Source organism: Tyto alba, unplaced genomic scaffold (assembly GCF_018691265.1).
Source record: "Tyto alba isolate M040663 unplaced genomic scaffold, T.alba_DEE_v4.0 Super-Scaffold_19, whole genome shotgun sequence".
NCBI classification, from domain to species: Eukaryota; Metazoa; Chordata; class Aves; order Strigiformes; family Tytonidae; genus Tyto; species Tyto alba.
The window spans coordinates 5,660,190-5,681,460 of NW_024881281.1; the positions used below are offsets into that span (position 1 = coordinate 5,660,190).

Here is a 21,271-nt window from a genome sequence, read left to right on the forward strand (position 1 = left end):
GTCTGTTCCAGTATTAAGACAAGCTTTCCGTTCTCATTTCTTGTGTCTGCCTGCAGCCTAAATCCCAGTTTCCCATCAGAGAATGGGGGTACCAGAAAGCATGGTATAGTGTAGAAGGGAAGTCCTAGGCTCTTCTCTTAAGTTTGCAAATTTTTCCAACGCTTAAGTTTGTCTCTCTGTTTTTGTCAGCCTGAACTTTCTTGTAGAAAAGCAACTGTACAGCTACAGCAAGACTCATCAGCTCTCCCTTTCTCACTAGCTGTGTGAAAGACAGACCTCAGTAAAACAATAGTAACAACAGGAAAATAAAGAACACTCCCTTCCCCTGTCCTCTTAAAGAGGTGTTAACTTCGAAGTCTGGCTTCGATTATCTCTTCTAAACACAAGAGTTAGTTACATTCAATGGCAAGAATGGACATCTAAAGCACTCTTTTAAATACTGTTTTCTTCTCGGTCCCTGATTCTGCATGTGAATGCTCTTGCTTTGAGCATCCAGAGCAAGCACCCCTGTGATGCCCTGGGGAAACGATTCCTGTCCCACTGCTCCTCTGTGCGGATTTATTTTTCAAGCTGTATCAGTGCCACCATCAAGGTATTACTTAGGTGTAAAAGGTGATGGATGTTTCTAATCAGTGTTCACATTAATGCAGTGATAGGGGTGCTCCAAGCAGCTTGAGCTTGTCTTTCTCTGACTTAGTCTTCAGATGCTGTTGCTGGTTTACAAAGCAGGAGATCAGTCCAGGTCTTTATATCTCCTCTGTGATGATGTTGGGTGTTGCATTTCTGTGTGTGTTCCCGTCGGGTGGGGTGAGTTGGGTTAAAGGGTATTGGGAGGAACGGTGCCTTCGTCTCTGTGTCCCCTCTTCATGGCTATGATCCTGCAGCCAGAGCCCCACGGGTGAGCTCCCGTGGCACAGCGCGCTGCAAAACGTCTGGGAAACGGAGCTGCCAGGGTATGTTTGCAGGACAGCAGCGCAGTGGTTAATTCCCACAGCATTCTCTCCGTTTATCTTGGGCTGTTTTCCTGAGGTCCTACTCCTAGCCAACCGGTTCCTTTGCAATAGGAAAGGAAAGATTTCACTTGCTTACTTTTCACCAGCTGCCTTCCCCTCCTCCTCGCCTGGGAGAGCGTGCAGGTTTGCCTGGACCAGTGTTAGGGTGTCCCGGGCAGTTGGATCCTCAGCTTGTTTGGTTTTGATTTTGAGAGGAGGGTGAACTTCTCCCTCTTCAAATTGATCTGTTTGCTTTTGAGCAAAGTCTCCATAGTTTGATCTTTTAAATCTGCCCTGCCTCTGAGGTTATGGACACAAAGAGGAATGATTGCAGGGCAAGGACAGGGGTGAGCGTGGCACACTGGTGCATTCCCTACCCTGAGCTCCTCCATGTGCAGTAGTTCAGTGCAAGCTGCCCATGGTGCGAGGATGAAGCTCTGGGTCTTGCAGTGGGGAATGGACTCTAGCAGGAGTGGCTGCAGTGCTTTGACCTGTCTGTTGCAAGCTTGCACCTTTTTTTGCACTGTTTCTATCCGTAGCTGTGATCAGGTTATGTGGCTCCTCACCTTGGACTGTAAATAGACAATGGGAAAGCCTCCAGCTTACTCAGGAGCTTTGTTCCAGCAAACCAGGCTTTTCTCCTCACGATTTGCCCAGTGAGTGCAAGGGGCATTATAGATTGTAATTGCTCCACAGCTTCCCTGGGAAAGAATGGATGGAAGAGGTAAGGCACAGGGTGGGCTGGCTCTGGTACAGTAATCTTGTTTAAACCACCACAGCGCCGTGTGCGCTGGCGAGGCTGTGCTGGGGCGTGGGGCTGCAGAGCAGAGGGCCTGCTGGTGGGAGCTGTGTTCCTTTCGTGTGCCCACATTGCTTTCTTCCCAGAAATCGGGGCACTGGGAGGGTGCTGGCAAGGCTGACGATGTGCCTTCCTGTTCCTCTCTTGGATGCTTTTTGTGCTGTGCTGGTTTGCTCTGTGCCTTGCTTTTTTTTTTTTTTTTTTTTGAAAGGATGGAAAGACTCCCTCGATCATCTGATCTGCTTGACTTTGACTAAAATACAATCCTTCAACGTGGCTACCTTCATTGACAGTGTGTGCTGCTTAGTGTTTGTGACGGTGTCTTGAAACACTTGCGGGTGACATACCTGGTTTATCAAGGTAGATCTGATTTAGTTGAGCACCGGTGGCCTTACTCTCTGTGGATGGAGGCAGGGACAATAGCTTCATGGGGCAGATTGGAAAGACCAGAGAGGAGTGATGCTCTTGCTTAGGAACACTGTTCCTATCTAGGTTAGAATTGAACCTCTGCCTCAGTGTGGCCAAAATCCTCATCTTTTTGAGGTAAAACTGGTCCTAGCTGATTTTTTTGGGTCTTTTAAAAGAGGAGGCTGGGTGTATCTCAGTTTTACTTCTCTTGAAATCAGAATCTTAACTGCTTTAGTCTTCCTTTTAAAGACAGCTGGACAAAATGCTTCATATTGGAATAATTGTCGATGCTTTGCAGAATTTTGACATGTTTGGACAGTTACAGGCTTCCAGGCTGGGCTGTCTGTCACTAACACTGTGCTCTGTATGGCAAGCTTTGTGGTGGGAAGCTCAGTAGTTTGCTTGTTCTTAGCTAAAACACACATAATTGAGGTCTTCAGTTCAGCTGCACAGTAGCAGAGACCACAGGGGTGGAGAGGAACGTGCAGTGTTTCCCTCTTCTGCCTTGCCCCTGAGTTTCTGCCTGTGCCACTGCTTTGTTCCTTCTCAGCATCTCAGTTGCGCCAGCATCTCTGCTTGCATGAAGAAGCAGAAGAGCAGCATGGAAAATAGAGCAAGGCAGCGTGGGCCAGCCAGGAGTGGCGTTCGCCGGAATGGTGAACTGGGTCAGAAGAAATAGCAGAGCTGTGAATTCAGCAATTTCCATCCTTTACATCAGGAGAGGGGAAAAAAAAGCCTTGGTTTCCCATCCCCCTTGGTGGAAAGGGGTTAGATCTCAGTCTGTTACTTACTGTCTTGTGGGCCTGAGCGGTGAGGCAAAAGCTGATTTAATTCTCCTTCAACTCTGCTTTTTCCAGTTGTTAGGATGAGTACAGCAATGAGTCTCCACAGCATTGAATTTTCAGTCTATGCTTTGTTTCCGGGGCAATTCCCATTGTGTCCTGCAGATAGAAACAGAAAAATCAGATGAGAATGGTCCCTCTTAATTTTTTTTTAGCACTTCATTTTAGGGACAGTCGTCAGTTTGTATGTTAGACTTGTAAGAACAAAAAACTAGTGCCACGGCATTGTGCAGACACTTCTGTTTGCTGGGACAGCCTCTCTAGCAAGGAAAATGCGTGTAAAAGCGCCCGTCTCAAGTTATGACAGAAGGACTTTTCCCCTACAAGGGTATGTACAAGTCCCTGCTATAAAGTTTATTGACCTATGAGGAATCTCAGTGCAATTCGCCCACGTGCTCCTTAGTCTGTTCCTGACATCAAAGCCTTCTTCCACTGACCCTTTGTTTCGGTGATAGTCCCCAGAAAATGTGGTTCCTCTCTCTGGAGCTCCTCTGGAGCTCATCAGATGGATGTGGCTGGGGCTGTCTGCCCCAGGCAGGTCCTCAGCAAACCATGAGCCAGAGGCCTGTGGTAAGTATCCAAGGAAAAACTTTTTTTTTTCCCAAGTGTTACGTTGCAGTTAGCCCTCGACTTATATTTTTTTTTTTCCTCTGTGAAGTTGTTTGGGATGATAAATGTGCTTAACCTGTGCTATGTCATACCCATGTGCTGCTGGCCAGGTAGAGGGGAGGACAGGACCTTGCTCTTCTGATGGCAAATGATATTAAGCAACAGTTGATACCGCAGCCAGTTTGCAGGTGGTCTTTGTTTTTGTAGTTTTGTCAGGCTGAGCAGCTGCCAGCCAGTGTGTCCAGGTGTTTGGGATTTACAGGACACTTTACATCACCTTCTCTCCTACCTCTCTTTCTGAACAAGGAGAATGAAGATTGAAGTCTGAAAAGATTGGGAAGTTTGGGTGTTGGTTTGTTATTTGTTTGTTTGGTTGGTTGGTTTTTTTTAATGGACTTTTGACAGCTTAAAAGTTTTTTTGGTGTGGTTTTGATGGTATCTCACTCTCTATCTTATTGTCAGGCACATCTTAATACAAGCAATTCACATTCTTCTGGTGTCCAGTGAAGTTAGGACCAAATGGAAGTGCAAAAGAAAGCATGGTCTTTTGCATGGAAATACAGTAGCAGGCAGTGCTTCAGCCTCTGCCTTGTATTTGATGTTCAGATGTTGCTCTGATGCAGAAGAACCAACTGGAGAGTAATTTTCTGTCTCCTGCCTTTGGGGAAAGCTGTTAAAATAGGTGATGTTCTTTAGCAGTTAGGAAATGATGCATCTAACTTCACTGAATGGAAAACTAGCTCTGCTGGAGGTAATTTTAGTAGCTGGTTCATTTTACTTCTGGGGAATCTGCATCTGGCAGATGAGGGAGGTAGTCCCTTGCTAGTTTGCTTCTATCCCTGGGGGTGTTAGAGGCTAGTTACTATTCCCAAAGCACTTAGGGTTCCCCTGATAAAGTGCAAAGTATTGCTGCTGTTACCGTGATGCAAAAATAACAGAGCTCGTAAAATTTTGTCAGGGCCTTCCTTACAAAAGACTTAATTGTGCAGAGAGGGCTGGCAATATTTATTTGCATGCAATTTCCTGCCCCGGGGAGCTTGAGATTGTAGCGGACAAAGGACAGATGAAGGCTCGGAGAAGGGCTGCGACCATGCAGGCGATTGATCGAGGTGACGCTTGGCACACATTGTGCTGAGGCCATGAGGTTTGTGGGGTTTTTTCTTCCTCCTTTCCCATGACAGTCACTTTACTTATTGCCTTGTTTTCTGTTTTACTGCACATAATGTGTAGTTTAGTAATCCATTGCCATTCTCTGTTCCTAGCCCCTATCAAGGTCCTGTCACCCTCCTTTCTGGCAGAGGCAGACCTGAAAGATTGTTCTTGCAGGTTGTGTTCTTACTAAATGCTCCTTTTCTATAATTTTGTCTCTTAGACTTGGGCTTGAAGTAGAGTTAGCATCTATAAATGTTCTAGCTCACAAAATTCCAACTTGATAGTGGCTAAATGTAGTTACTTTGAATAGGTCTCTAAAGACGTGATTTAGTTCTGGGGATATTTTAAAGGGAAGAGCCTTCTGTTTCTGAGTGTGAATAAAAAGAGCATTTAACTTTGCTGTTATAGCTTAGTTAAATAAAAGCACGTGCTCTTTCAGTGAGACCTGGGGAGGGTTTCTTTTGTCTTTAGCCCACAAGTCTGTTACAGTGGTAAATTGGGGAAAGAACTGCAAGCCAAGCAGGCAGCCAGGCATCTCGAGCATCGCACCTTGTTCTCGGATGATATGTTGGCAGCAGTGTTGCATTGATGTTAGCAGAGTAATCCTTGCACGGTGTGCTTCAGCAGATGCATGCTGTGAGCCATGAGAAACTCGCTTTGTCCAGCGGTTCTGATTTCACACATGCTAAGCATCAACTCCTAAAAATCATCTCTCCAGGCTACTTGTTGAGGCTGTAATGTGTGAAGCAACGTTGGAGTCAGAGTAAAGCCCGAAGTTGGGTTGTGATTTGTAGGAGTGGAAAATGGTGATGATGCTTCTGCTGATCAGTTTGGCCGCCCGACCCTTAAGACCACGTTACAGCCATCTCTCTGCCTTTTGTTGATGGACCAGCCACATCAGATTCCTGCACTCCCGTGGACTGGGTTGGGGCTGGGCTGGATGGGGTTGGCTGTGTCTGAAAGCCTCAGCACAGCTGCAGGGGTGTCGTGCCACGCGTGGAAAATTAAAGCATGTTTGGAGTTGTCTCTGATAGCAGCATCGATCTGTGTAATAACAATGGTCTTCTCATTTTGCCTCCACAGAAATGGAATCGGTTTGGAATTTGCAGAAGCAAGGTAAGGGTATTGGAAAAAAATAAATAAACCAAATTGCCCTGTCCTGCTCTGTTGGGATGGTTGATGGCAGTGGGTTGTCTTGGAGTCCAGGGATGCCTGAGTTTAGTTCTTCAGTGCCTGCTATTTTTAGTCTAGGTGTGTCTGTGTTTTGGATCTCTAAAAGTCAGGACTGCAAGCTTTGCCATAATGGTGGGATGTTCAGAGAGAAGCAGAGTCTCTAAAAGAGCAGTAAAACCATTGTCACGTTAGATTTAATGAGTCTTCCCTATGTGTATACAGAATTGCTTTCTATTTCTGGTGTTGGGTGTCACACCTAAGAATAAATTTTAAATTCTGGTGGATCCCCACCATTCACCTGTGAGATGTTCCACTTTAGCCCGTGAGAAGGGCGGTGTGTGGAGTCTGGGATACTGCTGCCCAGGGGTGTGAGGTGGGGAACGGGCACTGCGCCAGCCTCGGCCGGGGCCCCCCAGGCTTTTGCAGGAGGTGGTGTCCCTGGAAGGAAAAGTTGGTTAACTACCTTGTAGATCTCTTGTGAATGTCTTCAGGCAGAGGTCCTGAAAGTAGCTTGTTGAATGAAAACTTAGGGTTTTGCTTTCTTTCCAGATCCCAAAAGGATAATCACTTACGATGAAGCCATGGATCGCCCGGATCAATGAAGGTAGCAAGACGAGACTGCCTGTTATAACCTTTCTGCAGCATTTGTGCTGTTCGTGGGGGACAAAAGGCTTTTATGCTCCTTCTAAATCTTCAGTGCAGCAGAGGAACCATAACTAGAATCACAGGATAATATATACAAATATATATATAGTTATTTAAAAATGGCAACTGAAAGTAATTAGACTTCTTAAGGAATCTGAAAATTTATTTCAACGAGACTACACACGTGATTATTTAATCTCCGGTACTGAATAGAATTTTTTTGTTTTGTTTTGTTTTTGTTTAAAGAGTGAATGCAAGTGATTAATGAATACAGACTCAATTTACAAGCCCGGTTCTAAAGTTCCTGCTGTCGTCTACATGGGCAACAGCAACCCGCTGGAGAGGCATTTCCACTTGACAAGGTTTCTGTTTCTTGTTCTGTGACTGTAGTGACACACTAATCACAGGGAAATCAGGATGATTCACCATCCTTCATCTCCCCTTTCCCTTCCACCTCCCCTATTTGTTTTTTGTTGTTTTTTTTTTTTTTTTTTTCCTGTTTTGTTTTCCATTGAATGCTGGAGAAACGCCTTGAAGTTTGCAGTTGTTTTGTTTCGGTTTTTTTTTTTTTTTCCCAGAGAATTATAATCCACATGTTTTGCCAGGAGTAAAGCAGCAACCCTATGCTGGGGATATTGTTTTAAAGCATCATTCTTCTGGGGGAAAGATGGTAATATTACAGTTCTAGGATGCATGGTGAAGTCACACAGTTGACCTGGCTCCGGTTACTCATTGGACTATTGCATCTGAAGAGTTACTTCATTTTAAAAGACAACATGCAAAAATAAGCAGTCTGTTTAGGCATTTAATATGGAAAAAAAACAACAAAAAAAACATTGTTCCCACAGTTTAATGCCATTGTATTAGTGGGAGCAAAAAAAAAAAAAAAAGTATCTTCTGCTTTCAACTGTAGGTGCTTCATATTTCTCTGTCTGTCTCCTAACACTAAATGTGCTGGATTTTTTTTCCCATTTTCATTGGAAAACTGAAGAGGAATTGAGTTCTGCTAACTTTCACCCTTCTTGAATTATTTTTTTTCTCTTGAACAAAAAAAATCAAAATTAAAAAAAAACAAGGAAAAAAAAAAAAAAAAAGGAAAAAAAAAATGGGAATTTGAATCCTTTTCAATTTGTCCATAGAAGGCCAATGGCTGGGCTTCCCACACCTGCCCGTTGGAAATGCTCTTTTATATTTTAATGCAGTCTGTGTATTTCCGGGCTCTGCTTCTAATTATCTCTTAATAAAAATATATTTTATTACAAAAACGGAGGACTTAGGATTGAAAATAACAATTTAAAAATTCAAAAAAAAAATAAATTCCAAGGAAAGGAAAGCTTCCTAGCAGTGGTAGAGAAGGCCCCAGCCGTGTAACCCACTCTGTCCCATTGCAGCTTGTGTAGTGCGTCCAGATTATCTTGGGGTTGGGTAGTTTTTCTGGGTTTCTTAACAGGTGGAAAGTTCACAGGGTCCAGTGTAAGAGCGAGCAATGAATGAAGCAAAAGTGGGGTTTGTGACCTGCCCCAGCTCCACACGTACCCAGTGCTCATCGTGGGTGTTCGTGGCCAGATGCTGGTTTATGTACGGCGGGTGCCAAGGCCAGCAGCAGTTGGAGGCTCCTAAAATTAGACTGGACCCTATGGGGCATTACAGGAAGCAGATAAGCCCGAAACTCTTGCCTACCCCTTGTGCTTAGATTTATCCACTTCTTTTTTGTTTTGTTTTGTTTTTGTTAGCTAGAAGTATGTAGCATGTGGGGTTTTTTTTTAATTGTTTTTGTTCTTTTAATAAGATTGTTCCTGAATGAAACGCTTCAATTCATGGTGGGACAATGAAACTTAATTCTGTATCTTTTGTAAGATTGCTAGCTTTCTGCCACGCTTAGTTTTACAAGTTTTGACTATGGATTGCCTACTCCATTTTATGTATAAAATACTATATAGTATAATACTGTAGTGTAATACTATATAGTAATCATGTATTGTATCAGTCCAGGTTCAGAAGTGTGTGGTTGGCCAGTCACAAATAGTTCTGTTTCACCTATAAACTGTACCACCTTTGCAGGTGTGTGTAACTTGCAGATGTATAACATGTTTACAGATGTGCCCGACACCTAGTCCTCCAACGTTCCTATTTTTAATTCTGTTGAGTCTCCCAACTGCTTGCCAAAAGTTTGGAATCGCCTCCAGCTCCGCTGTGGAAGAGCTGGGGCATTCCTGAGCTTTAAAGTGTTGAACAAACTGGACGGTGGGACTGGGGAAATTAAGGTGGAAGAAATGTTCTTTTTTTATTATTATTATTATTATTTTGAACAAGTTGAAGGGTAATAGCAGTGTTTCCAGTTTGTTTTACTGGCTTTAAGGCTCTGCTGTGTATTTGTTTGCCTTGTGTAGTCACTTGTCGCCTTAAGGGCTGGGTTCCATTAAAAAAAAAAAAAAAAAAAAAAAAAGGAAAAAAGAAAGAAAAGAAAAAAAAAAAAAAAGACAAAAACAAATCCTGTTTTGCTTACCTGGGGTCTGTGCTGTCCTGGTACCCCTGCCCCCCCGATCCGCTCTCGGGGCTGGCCCGATGCAGAAGCTGCACAGCAATAACCCGTGCTGAATCTGACCCCGCGCCTTTAGAAAGACCCGAGTCTTGCTGGCTATTGGAGGATGCTCGTCCTGGCCTAGTCCGGTTTGTCTTCTAAATAGCAAAAGAAGTGCTGGAAGGAACACGGTTCAAGGGACGGGTTGGGTTGGTTTTGTCCCTGCTGCTTTGCCTCGCTGCGCGTGGCCCCTTGCCCACGGGACCCATCCAGAAAAACACCCTCTGCAGCTTCTCTGCTGTATTTCTGACCATCCTCTCTTCAAACGTCTGTCTGTCCGTCTGTCTCCATGAGCGCTGCGGCGCGTGCTCAGCGCTAAGCAGTTAGGAAATCCTCTCTCTGAGCTCCTGGAGCTCCGGCTTGCCGGTGCAGGCAATATTTCTAGGATAGACTATTGCCTAGAGCCAGGCAGGACCGTGGAAGAAACTTCCTCGTGCTGTTGTGTAACTCACCCTGTTGCTGTCTGCAGTCCTCCCGAAGTCCTCACACAATTCTTTACTGAGCACTTATTAAAAATATCTTAAGATTTAATCTGTTTTCTGATTATTTTTGTGTAAACTTATATAAAAAAAAAAAAAAGGGGGTGGGGGGGGGGAAAAAAAAAAAAAGAAAACCCTGAAATTGAGCTGTGACTAATTTAGCACATTTAAATAATGCTAAGGTGTTACTGATAAGTCTCATGTTTTGTTTTTGTTTGACTCAGAGTACTAGTACTGTAGCATAAACCAAATACAGCCCGGGAAGGGGTGCAGCAGCCTCCTCTCCCGGGTCTGCACCCGAGGGTGTTGGTGCGTGCGGGGGGCAAGGAGCATCTTTCTTGCGTAAGGAGAGCGAGCGTGTATTTATTTGTGCCATTGTTTTCATTACACTGAGTAAAGTACGTTTTTAAAACATAAACCCTTCAGTAGGTGTAGTATCAGAAAGTGGCACCAAGGGTTGAGATCATGACCTATTTTTTTTTTTTTTGTTAGCTATGAAGATACTAATTCAGGTTAAGGTTTCTCTCATTTCTGTTGCCGTTGTGGGTCTGATGAGTCCCTTTCCTCTGGTTCCCTTGCCAAGCTGTCTATTTATTGGAGTAAGGATTCCTGCACGGGCAGGGGGCTCTCTCCTTTCTCCTCTGGTCTTTCTCCACCGTTCCTGCTCTGCTGGCAGGTCCTGCCCCTTGTTTCTTGTACAGGGTCTGGTGTAACGGGGTCTGGGGTGTGTACCGCCAGCCAGATCCAGCACGGGATCTGCTTTCTCTTCGGTGGATTGGGGAGTGTTTCCTCCGCTCCAAGAGATGATTTAAAAGCTGCTCCCGTCTCCGGTGATGGTGGTTTGGAGACCTTCAGCCTCTGTGCTCCCTCCCACCCCGCCGGTCTGGTGGCCTGGCAGTGCGATGGCTTTCAAGGTTTGGTTGGATCTCGGTTGTGATTTAAGGTCATCCATGAAACCTGTTTTTGTTGTTAGAAATCTCTCTCTCTGACAATGTGGATTGCTCCAGGGCATGGATTCTGTCGCTAACCCACTTCAAGCCATCGCCCTTTCTGAACTGTAAATCCCGCTGTTTGCCTTTTGTAGCTGCTGTGAACTCCTTTGATATGTGGAAATGGAAAAAAACCCTGATTCTCATTCGGCAGCTGGGAGCGGGTGACAGGGTGAACCGGCTAGCTAAATCGAAAGGAAAACTGCTTCCTGATAGGGGGGAAAAATAGGGGGGGAAAAAAAAAAAAGAGAAATGGAAGTTGTCCTTTCAGTTGTGTGTGTAATTAGTGCTTTTCACCTTCAAGAGAGCATTACCGTGGCACGATAGCATCCTTTCCAGAAGTGGTCGATGACCTCAGGGACATCTGGGAGCGATGGCATTCACAGACATGTTTCAGAACTGCTGGTAGTTTTCCTGTGTGTTCAGGTTTTGCTCTTGATTCAGCATTTTCAGTAAATTGCTAAGGTGTCTGAAGCTTTCAGGCCTCTCGTCCCTAGAAGATTTTTCTGTACGTACGTCCACAGTGATTTGTTTTCTTTACAGAGGCTGTTTACAAGGGAGATGGTCGAGGTCAGGAGGGGAGAGAACGGGGCTACACCTAATTTAAAGCTGCTACAGGTTTTCACACCGGCGCGCGAGGCAGGAGGAGGGCTGGGGCTGGAGGAGCGCTAGCGTGGTAGAGTAGCCGAAGAAGCCAGAGTAATTCTAGCTTTGGCCACCATGAGAGTATTTTTTCCATGCAAAAAGAGCCCCTGGCGCAGGCAGTTGAGAAGCAGGAACCTGGGCTGGTGCGAAGGAGCAGAAGATCCCGGTGTGCGCTGCCGGACGCGCTGCCTTCCAGAGATTCTGGAGCTTTAGACGTTTGCACAATGCGTGTTACACCACAGGGTAAGGCTGGCTTCCTCCTATCCTGCCCGAGATCCTCCGGCCCGGCGGACGTCTGGGGAGGTAGAGGAGAGCTCGGGGTGGGCTTGTGCTGGTGGCACGAGCCCCTCGGGGGGACGCTGCGGGGGGGGTCGGGCTGCTCGCTGTCCCGGGACAGGAGCAAAAGGCATAGCTGTGCTTTCCCCGGGGGGTGCCGAGCTGTATTTACCTTGACTGTTAATCAGAAAGCTTCGTATAACGTGTCCAGAGCTCTAAAGCCATTTTGTAAGATAGCAGTATCCCTTTTCCACAGCCTTATTAATGAGTAGAGTATCTTTAAAAAGGAAAAAAAAAAAAAAAAAAAAGAAGTTCATTTCTTTCTGTGGTATGAAACTTGTGTACTGCAAACATATGAATGTTTAGCAAAAACACAACTACATTTTCTTAAAAAAACAACAAAAACCCAAAAAAACTGTCTGCTTTCCATACGGTCTTTCCTCAGGTGCTAAATAAGGGTTCCAAAAACGGATACTGCTTTAGGAGTTTCTGCTTTATTCTTAAAATACATATTTTTTTGCTTAGGTGTTGTAAAGATATTTTAACAAGAATGTTTTTTTAATGTAAATAAGATTGTGTCTTTAATTTTTGTTTTATCTCCTTTTTGTCTATATTGAATAGTCTAATTTTCATTTTATCCTTTTGAGAAGGACCCTCTTATGACCTTCCTTGAAGACATTTCATTAAGTGTTGCTGCATTTAAGAACGAATCTACAACTGTTCATTGTCTTGGATTAATGCTGCTGCTGCTATAAGTAACCCTGAAAATCAAGAATGTGTGATGCACTTTTTTTTTTTTTTTTTTTTTTTTTTTTTTTTTTAATTTACATGACCATACAGTTCCTCTGCGGATGGTTGAACCCTCCTGTGACACAGCCACTAACTCTGCGGGTAGCGTAGGACCTGGGGAGCCGGGGTGTAGGAGAGGGGTGTACCTGATTTTGGTGCTGACCTATGGGAATTTCTATGCAAACGCAAGCAAAGGAGAACTCTTAACTTTGAAAGAACACTGTGCATTTTTATTTTATTTTTTTTTTTCTCTCCTTCCTTTTCTCAAGCTGCTATTGGGAGGGTAGTGCAAATCCCCGAGGTTTTCAACTTCTCCTTCCTCGATGGCCGGTGGTGTGGGAAGGATGCCTGGGTAGATGTAAGGTAGAAGAGTCTCAACTGTTGTCTCCGCTTTTAATATTTTTGTTTTCTATTTGAATCTGTCCATGGAAGGAAATTGCTCATCTCTGCAAAAAGGTCTTTTGAATGCTTTATCTCAATGTGAAGATAACCAGCAGTATTACAGGTTTCATGGCCTCCCTCCTGCCTGCAGCCCCGGCCCTGCGGGGTCGCGGGCTCCTCCAGCTGCACTCGGGTGCTGGGGAGCGGCTGGTGCCCAGAGTCAGATGTTTTCTGAGAAAAAAGCGAGGCCAGGCCATCTACCCAGCTGAAACCAGACGGCTGAGGCGTGAAAACCCACAGTTTAGGGAGCAGCGAGGCGCTGCCGCGGGGCACGGGCAGCTCCAGAGCCTCTTGTTTCATGGGTCACACCTGGACCACCGTGGGGGGATGTGTGCTGTGAAGGAGGAGTTTATTGGAGAGGAAAAAAGGGAATTTACTTGACTATTTATAGATCCTTTACAAGACAGAGTACCTCTGTAAAGTGAGGGAAGAGTAAGAAAGGTCTAAAGTAATGTAGGAAAAACGCTTGGAGATTGTAACAGCCTGGAAAATAGTATTTAAGTACCCTAGGCGAGAACTCTCTGCCTGTGGAATCAGTTTATTCAGCACCGGTTTTAATTTTCAGCCAGCGTTTGCTCTTCTACACACATGGGAGTGTGTGTACATCTGACTCAATGTGCCTTGCGTGCGTGCTTAAGTCTTTCTGGAGAGAGTTTGTGGTGGTGTGTGAGCTGCGGGGAGGTGGCCGGGCTCCCGGCGGGCAGCACGGTGACCGTGCCCCATCTACAGCCGAGGGCTCGTTACTGTCCCGGTGACCCACCGGATCCACGCGGGACGTGGGCTCGAGCCTGCGTAGCGGCTGGCTTACAGTTTGGGGGCGATGTCCTGTGGGGTGGCACCTTCCCTTCCCTAACACAAGCCGTTTTTCTGTGACTTTGGAGGGGAGGGGTGAGGGGAGAGAAAGAGAAGCTGCTTTGCCTGTTCTGCAGACAAAAACAAGCATCGCCGTGCTTTGCCAGCAAAGCCAAAACAAGCGGAGGTCTGGAACCGGCTTTGCTCTGGAGTTGGGGCTCTCTGCAGCACCGGGGATCCTCTTACCCGGGGGATTTATTCCCTTCCAGCTTGTGGTTCTTGTTACTGTGGGGTTTTTTTCTTCTTTTTTTTTTTTTTTTTTTTTTTTTTTTTTGTAAAGGAGAAGTAAACATGCCTTGCTTAAAGTTAACAAAATAGAAATGCTTGTTTGCAGTCAGTGACTCAGAATACGAAGCTGTGCAATTCTTGTTTCTTCATCTCTCTCCCGATTCACTCGCCCCAATGTGTGATTTCTGTCCGAGTCTTTCTGTACTTCTGCCACTGTAAATGTGAAAGCTTGCTTGCATTATTTTTTAGAAATGCATTTTGCACACTCGGGTTTCGCTGAAGCTCCGTGAAGAGGTTAGTTTGAAGCAGATGAATAAAGCTATGCACATGTTTTGAAAGTTTAATTTGTGTCTCATTACCAGAAGTGACTTATCTGCCCTCTTTTGCATTCCTGTGCTGTCATTGCCTGCATTATCTTCACCATCTCGGAGGGTATGATGTAAGGTGACAGTTCTTTGCTGACAGCTGTAGCAGAAAACTGGCGCTTCTTGATTTTTTTAGTAGCCTCTCTCCTTTGCTTTCTCTGTATCTCTCTGTATAGCTATATAAATATATATATTATTTTTTTATTTTAAAGAGCCTACTTTAGTAATCGAATTGGAGGGAGCGGGGTGTGCTGGCTTGTGTTTCAGATACACTTCGTACTGTCGGATGAACGAGTGCCCTTTTTATTGTGACGCTGGCGGTGCCCGGCGGGCGCCGAAGGGGCCGGGGAGCGCAGGGCTGGGCCCCCGGCGAAGCAGCTTTGGGGAGGGGATGGCGCTCGGTCCGCTGCGTCGCGGGCTGGTGGCGCGAGCGAACGTGAAGCTTCTAATGACCAAACGAACCGAAGAGACCCCCCTGCCCTTGTGTGTTCCCACTGTGAGGCGGGAGGGACGGGCGTCCTCGCCGTCCCTGCTGCGGGAGCGGAGAGGGGGCTCCTGCCGATCTCGGGGGCGAGAGCTGGGGGGGGTTTTTTTTTTTTTGGTTTTGTTTTCACGAGTTGGGTGCATTGCGTTGCAGGTGCCACCTTGGGAAACTTGTTGCTTAGCCCAGAGCCTTTGCGCAGGAGAGTCGGGATTTTGTGATGGGAGAAGGACCCTGACAACTTTCTCCTCGTGTTCCCTTCGCCATGGCAGAAATTTGTACTAACTTGACAGCTTTTTTTCATACAGAACAGGGCTGCTTTTCTATCTACCATCACACGTGTACTTAACACACCTTCAGCGGCTCGCGAGCCTCTGGAGGTCCTCAACTTGTTTACTGGGGGGGATGGATGCCCCTTCTCCCCCACCCTCCCCTGAATATTTCAGTGTTAAGGGCGGCGCGAAACACGACCGCGAGCAGGGGCAGGGGCCATCTCCTCTCCTGCCCCCCCCGCCCCGTCGATAAGTTCTCATTTCGTTCGGTTTCCTGGTGTGTATTAAAAAATCGCTGCGAGGGGTTGTGCTCTACCTGCTCAGGAGCTGAATTACCTCTGACCTGCGGAGAGGGGCAGCCCCTCTTTGTTGTCGGTGTTGTAGTGTGCGACCACACGAATCAGTAAAGGTAGTCTTTGTTTTCTTCTCCCCTCCCCGGTATTTCCGATTAGGTTAATGCACTCTTGTGTGCCCAGCTGGAAACGTAGGCGTTTTCCCGGTCGTGAGAGGGTGGCTAGAAGAGTTAGTGTAATACCTGCTGTAGCTGTGTCTGGCGCAGCCCCTTGCGCTGGTATGGGTGATGTCATGGACTGTAAGGATAGGTAATGTCCATGAGCTGTAATGGCATGATGTATCTTTACCAATGATGTCATACTTCACACTAAATGTTTTAAAAAAAAAAAAAAAAAAAGAAAAAAAAAAAGTTACCTGAAATTTTGTTTATTCTGCACCAACTGGTCTTCGAAATTTATCCAAATTTTATTATTTTATCAGGAAAAAAAAAAAATTGTGTAGATCGAATACGTTAAGACAGACAATAAGTGATGTAAATTGTTGAATAAAAATTTTAAAGTTTGTGGGTGTCAGTGTGACTTTCTTTTTTGCGCTCTCGGGGAGCATCCCTTGGCCCCGGGGGTGCTGCGTGGCTGACGACTCGGCTTTGGTGCCCGGGGGCCCGGCGGCGCTGGCCACGGAGCCCACGAGTGGCATGAGTGCCTGGGGACGTGGGTGGCCGTGGGGGCGGGGGTGTCCTTTACCCTGCCAGGGGAAGGGGAGGGCGGGGAGGAAAGGAAGCCCCAGGCCCGCCGAGCTGCAGCGACCGAGGGTTTGGCCGCTGTGTTCGTGTGCGCGCAACGGTCGGGGGATGGACCTGCCCCCCCTGCTACTGGGACGAGGACGCGCAACTCCAAACCCAAACACACAACATCAAACACCCGCCAGGCCGGTTTATCTTTTTCTTTCAGTCACATTTATTGGCAGTTGTGCAGTTGGTACCATTTGGGAGTGTCGTTCCGTAAGCGGGTGCAGTACAAGAAGGGGTGGTTATTTCGGGAGGGGAGTATTAGCACCAAAAGGGAGCCGGTCAGCTTTAGAAACCTTGCAGAGATGTACTGGGAAGTGGGGAGCTACTGCTGGACACGCCTGATGGATTGGATCTGGGAGGTCTGGGCGTGTGAACCCCACTCTCTCCAGTGCTTGTAGTCTCCTCCATGGTGGTCGGACTCCAGGACGTACTGGTAGCCGCGGTACCCGGGATACTGGTAGCAAACCCAGCTGGAAGGAAACGAGTTGTCAGGTGGCGTAAGGAGGACAAGAGGTAAGCAAGGGGGTTACGGGGTGTCGTGTGTGTCCCCCCTCCGGCTGTGGTAGCACAGCGATGGCAGCGCTTTGTCCCTGCTGCCCGTGGCCCTTTGCCAGTCACTTACGCGCCGCACTGGATCTTCATGGAGCCCACTTCGTTGTTGGCCCAGCCCATGGCCTGCAGCGAGGGGTAGTCATCGCCTATCTCCCACTGGCGGCCGATGAAGTTGTCTTTCTCGAAAACGGTGATCTTGGATTCCTTGTGATTCTGGGAGGGGGGGGGGGGGGGGGCGGGAGGAAGAGGAAGGGGTGAGGAGGAGGTGGTGCTCGGAGGGTTTGCTGGAGAGAGAGGTGTTCAGACCCTGTGCTGTTTTTGCGGGGGGAGAGGGATGGTTTTCCCAAAGCCCAGCTGCGTGGAGGTGCTCAGCAGAGCGGCGCTGGGCCAGGATGGGGCAGGGGTTGGCCTGGGAGGTGTCAGTGACAGCTGTGCCACAGCTACAGACTCAGGCTGGCTGTCCCCCAGCTCTGCTCGTGTACAGCTGGCCCCTTGGAAGTTTTAGCAAACAGGACAGAAAGAGCAAATCGTGCTGGGCATGGAGAGGGAGAGCGGAGCCCACCCCGAGGAGCCTCTGCCACCCGCAGAACCCCTGGCGTCGCTGTGTTTGCCCTCCCTAACCTCACACCCTTGGCCCGGTGCCGTGGCCTGGCACATTTTGATGGGATCAGAGCCGTGAGAGCTCCGTGGGAGCCAGGACACTCACAGCGGAGCAGACGGGGCGGAAGGACATCAGGCGCTCGATGTGGTAGGCGTTGCTGCCGCTCCAGGCGTCCCAGCGTGGGTACTCTCCCCTCTCCAGGATGAACTGCTGCCCGCAGAAGCCGGTGTGCTCGTAACCGACCCAGCTGCAAAAACAGAGCCAGGGATGCCAGGGCTTCCTGCGGCAGCTGGGGGCCTCCTGCTCGGGCCTGGCACCGGGGCTCGGATGTAGGTGTGGGGAGGAGGTTGGGGTCTGGCCTCTGCCCGCGAGGCCGGGAGGAGAGGAAGAGGTGCTGGGTGTGAAACTGGTGTCTGGGATACATCCCCCAGCTGCGGTGGGTGTTGGAGTCCCTCCCTCAAGGTGCCGAGCCTGCAAGGGTGGTTCGCTTTTCCCCTAACTGCTCTGTGGTTAATCACGCAGATCGGCATTGTGTTAGGATGCCACAGGACATCCGCGGCCGCCCTTCACTCCCAAAGGCCTCGTTTCTTACTTGTTTCCCAATTACAACCTGGCACAGCTGGAAAGACCTGAATTCCTAATGCCCAAACCAAGCAGAACCCATCTGGCTCTGGGCAGGGCCAGGAGCTGCTGTCTTTTCCCTTTCTGAGTCCCCCTCTTCACTGAAAACAAACAAGGAGAGGTGAGAGGGATGCCACCACCCTGCACGACACATTTTGCAAGCCCCAGCGCTGCCCACACGAGCCTGTCCCCAAAGTCAGGACCTCTCCTGGGCACGTCCCCTTACAGGGGATCGGGGAGGCAGAGGTTGGGCTGGGGGCTGGGAGCCGGATGGAGCAGGCTGTGCAGTTCGTGTCCCCCCTGCTTATGGGGTACTGGGGGTGCTGAGGGGCACGCCCAGCTGGGGGGCAGTTTGAGGGCCTCTTGCCACTGACCAAAACTGAGCCCCGATCCCCTGTCCTGCAGTCGGCCTCCCCCCCGTGCAAGGTGACCAGCCTGATTAGGGACCTGTCAACTGGAGCAGCGAGCTGATTACGGCGTGAGCACGCATGCCGCTGTAATCCCATTAGCGTTACAAATCCTAAATATAGCAGCGCAAATCTATCTTGTCTGCTTCCCCGGCCCCAGAAGGATGCTGGCCGTGGGGACCGCTCCTTACACACAGCGTCTCGGAGCAGCTCGGGAGGTGTCTTGCCTGTGCCAGGGAAGATTCCCGTGCGCAGGGAGAAGCCCGGCTCTGCTCCCTACCCCTATCAGCAAGTGGGGCAGCCCAGCGCCGGCTGCGGGAAGGGGAAGACTCTGCTCTGGCCCCGGGGGAGCTGCACGGTGCAGGGAAAGCCTGAGGCAGAGTGGGGCTGGGCGGTGGGGCGAGAAAGGTGCTTCTCTAGGCACGGTGCTTCCTGGCGTTACCCAGGCAGGATGGGGACCAGGCTGAGCTCAAGAGCCGCTCGCCCGATCGTCGCTGCATCCGTGGGCAGCATCCCTGCAGGGCACCGGCGAGCTGCAAACCTGGCTGCTCCCAGGCTGCGGGAGGCAGCTTGGGGCGATGCCAAAGGCGTTGGCCGCCCGTCCTCCGGCCCTCTGTGTGTCAGTGCTGCCCAGGGCTGGCTGCTCTACCCCGCCAGGGTGGGATCCCCCAGTGCCTGGCTTCCCCCCCAGCTGAGCAGAGCAAGGACAACCGGCCTCGCTCCACATTCCGGCACCCCTCGCCCCGCCAGCCCGCCTGGGAAAGCGGCCCCCGCTGCTGGGTACTTACGCGCCGCACTCCACCTTCAGGGAGCGGATGTTGTCGAAGCCGCACTCCATGATGTTTGGACAGGCAGAAGTGAATTCCATCCTCTTGCCCTGGAAGTTTTCTTGGTCGTACACGGTGATCTGGAACGGAGAGCGAGCTGCCGAGTTGGGAGCTGCCCGGCAGTGGCCCCAGGCAATTCAGCGCCTCTTTGGGAGACGGAGGGTCATGCTCCGTCCGGGGAAGAGCCGGTGGAGGCTGCACCGGGCGCCCCTCTGGGCTGGGACACAGCCCCGCACGCCTCTGCGCGTCCCTGCACTGCTGGCCCCGTGACGCCCTGCCTTGGTGTCGGGGGAGCCACACGCCGGCCCCCGCTCCGCTCTCCTGCTCACCCCTGCAGAGATCAGTTCCCGGGGCAGCTCTGCCGTCCGGAGAGAGGAGCGGAGCCGTTCTGGGACGGGCTGGTGGCAGGGCTGTGGCTGGCGGTTCTCCCGGCCTCTGCTCCGAATGCTCTAGGGCAAAGAGGATTAACGGGGGGAAAAGGGCGAGGGGGGATCTCCCCAGGGGGTTGTGGCTGACGCTCTCCTCTCCCACGACAGCTCCAGGGTTCGGCGGGGTGCGCCCCGCTTGTTCACGTGCTTCTCCCCTCCCTCTCCGCTCCCTCCTCAAATTGTGCTCCCAGAGCTGCTGCCAGACCCCTCGGGGCTGCTCCCCACCTTGCTCAGCCGTGCCCACCGCTCCCTTTGCAGCCCTCGTGCCTGCCCTGCCAGCCTGCCTGCCTGCACCGACAGGGAAGGGCAAATAACAGCGTGTGGCTTTTGGGGACAGCTGTAACTGCCTGGCACAGGACGACTAGGAAGAGCAGGGCACGGCTGGGCCAGGGCACTGCAAAGAGGCTGATGAAAAACACCCAGGAGGTGTTTCAGTTGGCAGGAGGCAAGCCACTGTGGGCACAGGATGAGGTGCCTTGCTTCCTGGGCTCCCCCCTGCCTCTCTGCCCGCTGTGCGGCTTTCCTGGCCCCGGAGGACCAGCTTTGCCCCTGTCCCTGTCTCCGACCTGCACACAGGGAAAGGTGAGATGCAGGGGCTGTGAGGACGTACCTTCCATGGGCCCATGGGGACAGGCAGAGGGTTTGTCTGAGCCATCTTTGCTGCTGGAACGGTGTCTGCAGAAGGAAGGAAAAGCCGTTTGTGCTGCAGTGTACCCCCTGCTCATCCCTGCTGCCTGCTGTGGGGCTGGGGGACGGCTCTGTGCCCTCCACCCACGGCACCTGTTTGAAGGCAGCTGCCCTGCCGCTGGGGACAAGCCATGCCAACTGTGACGAGACCCTCTTGCTAGCCACAGGGTGGGGTGGGGGCACATCACGGGGCTCCAGGACACAGCCAAAGCGGGATGCTCCCTTCTCATGGCTGCAGTGCCCCTTCCCTCCTCCCGGCCGTGGCGCGGAGCCTGTGTATGCACCGGGGGGGCACAATGCCCGGTTCCACTTTCTCTTTCCCCAAGGCCAGGCTATCGCTAGGAAAAACAGCCCTGAGCCAGAGCAGGGAGCTGCGGCGGTGGGCATGGGCTGTTCCGTGCTTGGCGGTGTCCAACCGACTCGCCTGCTCCCCTCTCCCTGCCCCGGCACCCTGGCTGTGCCTCCTTGGGAGCCACAGCGGGCCCCCAGGGGATGGCCCCGGCTGGTGGTGGGAGATGCCAACCGGTGTGCTGTGCCGGGGGCCAGGGCCAGGTGAGTGCCAGGAGTCGGGTGCCCCGTGGTAGAGGAGCTCTCAGCCACCCCGGCTGCCAGCAGGGACGTGTGAGCCTGTCTTTTGCCACGGGAAATGGTGACGGTCCCTCTGGGTGTCTTTTGCCACCGGGCAGGAGGAAGGGTGTCTGCCTGCCCAGCCGGCGGCAGCAGGGACGAGCAGGGGACAGGGCGGGAGAGGTGCAAATCGGTCCCAGGACTCACCTAGCTCAGGCGGTTACTGCTGCTTCGCCCATGTAATGTTTGCCTACTTCAGCGGCTCAGCTTTTATAGGGTGCTGCTGGCCGGGAGCCGGTGCCAGCGTTTGCAGAGCCGTCAGCACAATGCTTGCTCTGGCATTGTCCTGCTGATCCCCGGAGATTTCAGCTGCTCATCCCCATGGTCTGAGCCACATTCTTAGGGAAAAAAAAAAAAAAAAAAAAAAAAAAAATTATAATAAAAAAAAAAAAATAATCGGGGCGGCTGTTTGCACAGAT

General features: G+C 50.1%; 2 protein-coding genes across 6 annotated transcripts in view; one reads left to right on the forward strand and one right to left on the reverse strand.

Annotated features, from left to right (window-relative positions):
- Nucleotides 1-14,245, forward strand: part of NUFIP2 (nuclear FMR1 interacting protein 2) — a 41,172-nt gene extending 26,927 nt beyond the window's left edge. For 4 of the 5 annotated variants that reach the window (XM_042791353.1, XM_042791351.1, XM_042791352.1 and 1 more), the window contains 2 exons: nucleotides 5,886-5,918; nucleotides 6,525-14,245. In XM_042791353.1, coding sequence (XP_042647287.1) covers nucleotides 5,886-5,918; nucleotides 6,525-6,577 — 86 coding nt within the window. In that variant the 3' untranslated portion in view covers nucleotides 6,578-14,245. The remainder of the gene's footprint in view (nucleotides 1-5,885; nucleotides 5,919-6,524) is intronic. The other variant, XM_042791354.1, reaches the window with a different exon arrangement.
- A 2,011-nt stretch (nucleotides 14,246-16,256) lies between these two features.
- Nucleotides 16,257-21,031, reverse strand: CRYBA1 (crystallin beta A1). The gene is given in 8 exon segments (XM_042791577.1): nucleotides 16,257-16,572; nucleotides 16,725-16,867; nucleotides 17,361-17,502; nucleotides 19,072-19,190; nucleotides 19,440-19,559; nucleotides 20,149-20,213; nucleotides 21,000-21,012; nucleotides 21,014-21,031. Coding segments are annotated over 8 exon segments (768 nt in total). The 3' UTR covers nucleotides 16,257-16,424.
- Between the last annotated feature and the right edge of the window lie 240 nt (nucleotides 21,032-21,271).